The 6394-nt window shown below is 39.5% G+C and overlaps 1 protein-coding gene across 1 annotated transcript in view; it reads left to right on the forward strand.

Moving 5' to 3' along the window:
• TBX20 (T-box transcription factor 20) overlaps positions 1 to 5593 on the forward strand; it is a 47458-nt gene extending 41865 nt beyond the window's left edge. The window contains exons 7-8 of the mRNA XM_083186329.1: positions 4914 to 5023; positions 5242 to 5593. Of these exons, the coding sequence (XP_083042455.1) occupies positions 4914 to 5023; positions 5242 to 5582 (451 nt within the window). The 3' untranslated portion in view covers positions 5583 to 5593. The remainder of the gene's footprint in view (positions 1 to 4913; positions 5024 to 5241) is intronic.
• Positions 5594 to 6394: the final 801 nt, after the last annotated feature.

Below are 6394 nucleotides of genomic sequence, written 5' to 3' on the forward strand. Positions count from 1 at the left end.
AATCCAAAAATCACTCCTTCCCTTCTGAGTCCTGCCATGCACCCAACTGGTATTTTTTGGTCACATATGAGGCATTGCCATACTCGGGAGAAATTGGGGCACAGATTTTGGGGTGCTTTGTCTCCTTCATTCCTTGTGAAAATGAAAAATTTGGAGCCAGAACTGCATTTTTGTGTAAAAAATGTAATTTTTCATTTGCACAGCCCAGTTGTATCAAAATTGGTGAAACCCCTGGGGGTTTGAAATGTACACTATACCCCTAGATGAATTCCTTGAGGGGTGTAGTTTGCAAAATGGGGTCACTTGTGGGGGGGTTCCACTGTATTGGTGCTTCGGGGGTCTTGCTAATGCGACATAGCACCCACCAACATTCCACCAGAATCTGTGCTGCAAAATCCAAATATCACTCCTTCCCTTCTGAGTCCTGCCATTTTTTGGTCACACATGAGGCATTGTCGTACTCGGGAGAAATTGGGGCACAGATTTTGGGGTGCTTTGTCTCCTTCATTCCTTGTGAAAATGAAAAATTTTGAGCCAGAACTGCATTTTTGTGTAAAAAATGTAATTTTTCATTTGCACAGCCCAGTTGTATCAAAATTGGTGAAACCCCTGGGGGTTTGAAATGTACACTATACCCCTAGATGAATTCCCTGAGGGGTGTAGTTTGCAAAATGGGGTCACTTGTGGGGGGGTTCCACTGTATTGGTGCTTCGGGGGTCTTGCTAATGCGACATAGCACCCACCAACATTCCACCAGAATCTGAGCTGCAAAATCCAAAAATCACTCCTTCCCTTCTGAGTCCTGCCATGCACCCAAATGGTATTTTTTGGTCACATGTGAGGCATTGCCGTACTCGGGAGAAATTGGGGCACAGATTTTGGGGTACTTTGTCTCCTTCATTCCTTGTGAAAATGACAAATTTGGAGCCAGAACTGCATTTTTGTGTAAAAAATGTAATTTTTCATTTGCACAGCCCAGTTGTATCAAAATTGGTGAAACCCCTGGGGGTTTGAAATGTACACTATACCCCTAGATGAATTCCCTGAGGGGTGTAGTTTGCAAAATGGGGTCACTTGTGGGGGGTTCCACTGTATTGGTGCTTCGGGGGTCTTGCTAATGTGACATAGCACCCACCAACATTCCACCAGAATCTGAGCTGCAAAATCCAAAAATCACTCCTTCCCTTCTGAGTCCTGCCATGCACCCAATTGGTATTTTTTGGTCACATGTGAGGCATTGCCGTACTCGGGAGAAATTGGGGCACAGATTTTGGGGTGCTTTGTCTCCCTCATTCCTTGTGAAAATGAAAAATTTTGAGCCAGAACTGCATTTTTGTGTGAAAATTTTAATTTTTCATTTTCACTGCCCAGTTGTACCACAATTGGTGAAACCCCTGGGGGTTTGAAATGTACACTATACCCCTAGATGAATTCCCTGAGGGGTGTAGTTAGCAAAATGGGGTCACTTGTGGGGGGGTTCCTAACTTTTAGCATCTTATGGTGCCTAGAAACCTACATGGTGCCTAAAAAATAATCTCATAAAAAGGAGGCTCCAAAATTAAGTAGGTGCTCCTTCTATTATGAAGCCTGTGGTTTGGTCAACGTGCACACTAGGGCCACATATAGGATATTTATGAAAACAAAAGAATTGGGGGAATCAATTTTTAGTCACATTTCTCTAGTAAAATCTACTGTGTTCCTTAGAAAAATGTATTAAAATTGCAAATCTGCAAAAAAAATGAAATTTTGAAATTTCACCTACACTTTGTTTTAATTCCTGTGAAACACCTAAAGGGTTAACAAACTTCCAAAATGCTGTTTTGAATACTGTGAGGGGTGCAGTTTTTGAAATGGCATCATTTATGGGGGTGTCTCACATACAAGTCCCTCAAAGTCACATCAGAACTGAACTGGTCCCTAAAAAAATCAGTGTTTGAAATTTTATTGAAAATTTGAGAATTTGCTATTCATATTTTAAGCCTCCTAGTGTCCAAAAAAATTAAAAGGATGTTGAAATAATGATGGAAACATAAAGTAGACATATGGTCTATGTTAGTTATTAACTATTTTGAGTGGTATGATTATTTGTCTCACAAGCAGAAAATTTAACATTTTGAAAATTGCTAAATTTTCCATTTTTTTACGACATTTTGGTATTTTTCACAAAAAAACACAGACTGTATCGACCCAAATTTACCACTAACTTGAAGTACAATGTGTCACGAGAAAACAATCTCAAAATCACTGGGATAAGTAAAAGCAAAAAAAAGTTATCCCCACTTAAGTGATACCTGTCAGATTTGAAAAAAAGGGCTCTGTCAGGAAGGCAAAAACAGGCTGCGGCGGGAAGGGGTTAAACAGCGTTATCCATAGGGTGTGTATTTGTCATAAACCTGCCCCTAAAATGTAAACAACCAAGCTAACATTCTTTACCGCCACATGCACAAATAATAAACCACATACATGCCATACCTAGGCTAAGTGTAAGGGAGCATTTAGGCTTAAAATACCAGCCTTTTGTGGTACAAATGCCTGCGCCTCAGATTTACAGTACCATAGCTCTAGTTATTCTGTTTTGTCATAGAACTCCCTCTAGTGGTAAAATGGTATCTGTACATTAAATATATTGTATGTTGTATGCTTGTTATTTTTATTATCCTTGATATACATTCCAGTAGCATCAATATACAAAAGCATAAAGAAAACATTTACAATAGTAAACAAAAAGTGTTACATTTGGATTGTTTTATTGTTGGGAGTTCTAGCTAATTCTAATGGCCCCCATACATTGGGACAATTTGTCCTAAGGACAGTTTGCCCTTAAGAGTTTCCCGGCAGCACCCCTTATGATTTGGCACTTGATGATGATCGCTGATGATTTGTCCTGGGGAGCTGCTGCAGCAGGAGCAGGGGTGGGCAGCGGGGTCTACATGGCGGCTGAAAGCTTGTAGCAGCATTTGTCTAGCGGTGGGGCGGGAAGCAGCTACTGAATTTTAACAAATATTTTGAAAAGACTGACTGGCCAGTTATTGGCTAAAATAATTCTCTTGACCAATCAGCAGCCTCGCATCTGATTGGCTGTCTGATTGGCTGAGAGAATTCTCTCAGCCAATCAGCGTCCAGACAGTCTTTTCAAAATATTTTTTCAAATTCACCAGCCACTTCCCGCCCTGCGGCCGGCAAATGCCGCTACCAGCTGCCAGCCGCCACTCCGACCCAGCTGCCGGACCCCGTCACTGCACATAGGTGTGTGCCAGGGGTGCTTCACCCCTGGCACACACTTACGGATCAGACCTGACACATCGCGGGTGCTAAAAAGCATCTGCAATGTGCCACTGATGGGTCCGAATGTGAGACATCTGATGTCCCACCAGTGTGAACACAGGGTCCGATGGGCACAGGACCGTGCATTGGACCAGACAGCATGTTATATACAGCTGATTTGGGCCGATTTCACAGCCAAATCAGCCTTTACTGTGCATTAGTTTGTGAACTTTTACTATGTTGCGAAGAATCAACACACTTACTATTATTTAATTGTCAGTGTTATCTATAGCCTGAGCCAACTGTTGTGTTATATCAGCAAAGATTCAGAAGTTGCGACATTGCTGCTTTGTAAATAGTAATTGAAAAAAAAAAGAGAGAGAGAAAAGGTTGAAGAGACTCTATTGTATTTACTTGTGGTGTAGTTCCACTTTTGGATCTGCGGGTTCTAGAAGATGATTAATGCTATTGTTTGTGGAGATCACCCTGTGGCATCTTACTATAGTATCTCAAAGTTAAATATAACTACTTATTGTTTTAAGCACCTTCTGGAAAATAATACATATAATCTGATTGGTGGCTATGGGCAACATCCCATCTTCAATAGAACGTCCATCTTAGTAAATTTACCCCAAAGCCTTGGCATTCTTTTCTAACATGAAATGACATGTTATATATTATATATTTATTATTGTAGACAGAGACATGAAAAATGAATATTTACATTTTCATGTGTCAACTTATTGCTTGTGTTGTCCTTTTGTCAGTGTTGACCTTGTGCATGTCGACCTTTTGGGGTTGACCTAGACACTGTTAACCTTAATATACCACACCCTGATTTCGTCCTTTGGTACCAAAGATGCATGAAGATTATGGTGTCAAACCTTCGTGATATGCAGACTTGCGACTTTAAAAGCTCCACAGTCAGGATCCCTACTTACAGGGGCTATTCTCCCTCGTGGGGGCCCTCGATCCCCATAGAGGGAAAATAGAACCTTTGGCGAGTGCAACGAGCCTGCAAGGGGCCTCATAGTGCACAGCCCCCTGTCAGAGTTTTGGCAATCTGGATTCAGACGTCGTTCTAATGACGGGCAGAATCCTGACTGCTGGGAGATCATTCTATTCCCCTTACCTAAGAGGGATGTAGTCACAATCAATGTAGTCAGTCCAGATACCAAAATTCAGAATCTTGACACATCCTACCAGTATGTACATGATTATGGTTATGCACTAGGGTTAGGAGGTATATACTTCTAAAGTACTTTTCATTGGTAATAATATTACGAAGGATTTTGATCACAATGGGTATTACATGTTCAATATTAAAATATATTGGGGGAAATTTACTAAAGGAAATTTGTAAAAAAAAATAGGTGTATAGTATCCAGAAATACACTTATTTTTGACATTTACTATCCCGAAATTATGTTAATTCATAGTCGTATTGATGTGCTATAAATACGAATATGAATTGCCGTATTTTCGGGATGGTAAATGTCAAAAAAAGTGTATTTCTGGATACAAATACACCTATTTTTTTACAAATTTCCTTTAGTAAATTTCCCCCATAGTATCTAAATTATATATAAAACAATATATTGCATCTAAATTAAATGTAGTCCTCTCTTTTGTTCATTTTTATTATGTAGGGAAAGTGTGGAAAGCCTTATTCAGAAACATTCATATGCAAGATCTCCCATACGGACATATGGAGATGAAGATGTGCTGGGAGAAGATGGCCAGCTATTACAGAGCAGAGGTAAAGATAAAACAAAATGGAAGAAATAATTGCTATTTCTGCTTTTGTGTTAACCTTACTAGTTTGTATTATATATTTGTTTCAACTGTTTATGTATCTCATTTAACTCAACCCAAACTATTTGTTTTAGATTTGGGTGAAATTTTCATATAATTGGCTTTGAATGCTTTATTGTTCTATTAATATATATATATATATTTTGTCTGTTTTCTTATTAGGATCAGCTTTTACAACATCTGACAACTTGTCCCTCACCTCCTGGGTATCCTCCACTTCAGGTTTCTCTGGTTTTCAACACCCACAAACATTGACCGCACTGGGCACAAGCACTGCTTCTCTTGCTACTCCCATTCCCCACCCAATCCAAGGGTCATTGCCTCCCTACAGTCGGCTAAGCATGCCACTTACACCTTCAGCCCTCGCCAGCACCATGCAAGGCAGTGGGCCTACGTTCCCCTCTTTCCATATGCCGAGATATCATCACTACTTTCAGCAGGGGCCTTATGCAGCCATCCAAGGACTGCGACACTCCTCTGCTGTGATGACCCCATTTGTATGACTGGCATGAAGCAAAGATTATATATATATATATATATATATATATATATATATATACACACATATATATATATATATATATATATATATATATATATATATATATATATGCAGTATGCAAATAATAAAATAATAGGGTCAAGCACTATTGTATGGAACCAGGTGATGGACGAGAAAAGCACTAAACTTCTCTAACTAAACTCCACACAAAAACAGCAAGGCATGTTCATAACTGGGAGAAAATCTTTCATCAGAAAAGGCTTCTAAAACTCAAATGAACAAATGAAAGCAACTTCCCTCCAGGTGTGTCAATACTCCTTTCCCATTCAAGAAATGTTAAATTCCAAAAACGTACAGATTCCCAAAAAATTGTGTCTGTTAATTATTTCTGCTTTCACACCTGCCCAGTAAAACACCTATTGGGGCTGTAATATTTCAGATGGAGTCGCATATTAAAGGAAATGAGCTTTACATATAATACAGATCAATCCCCCCCCCCCCCCCCCCCTCCCGATTACAATAATTCTCAGAGTGGAACGCATCTGATACTTTTTGTCCCATTTTGTTGCAAGAAAAATGCAAATTATTTATTATAAGATTTTACTGCATGCCTATCAATCCTTTGACGGAGAATAAACATCTTAGAGGCCAGCAAAACTTGGCTCCATTTTAAGTATAGACCTTCTCAGTTTCTCTGCTGTGTGGCACTCATGAACTTTTATGACATTTGCCGAGAAGAGGAGATGGAGAATTAAGACAAATTGTCCTTTCGCTCAAACAAATGATGAATTTATGGGATTTCTTTACCACCTA

The sequence above is a fragment of the Crinia signifera genome, chromosome 5 (genome assembly GCF_055691185.1).
Source record: "Crinia signifera chromosome 5, ASM5569118v1, whole genome shotgun sequence".
In the NCBI taxonomy this organism is placed as follows: domain Eukaryota; kingdom Metazoa; phylum Chordata; class Amphibia; order Anura; family Myobatrachidae; genus Crinia; species Crinia signifera.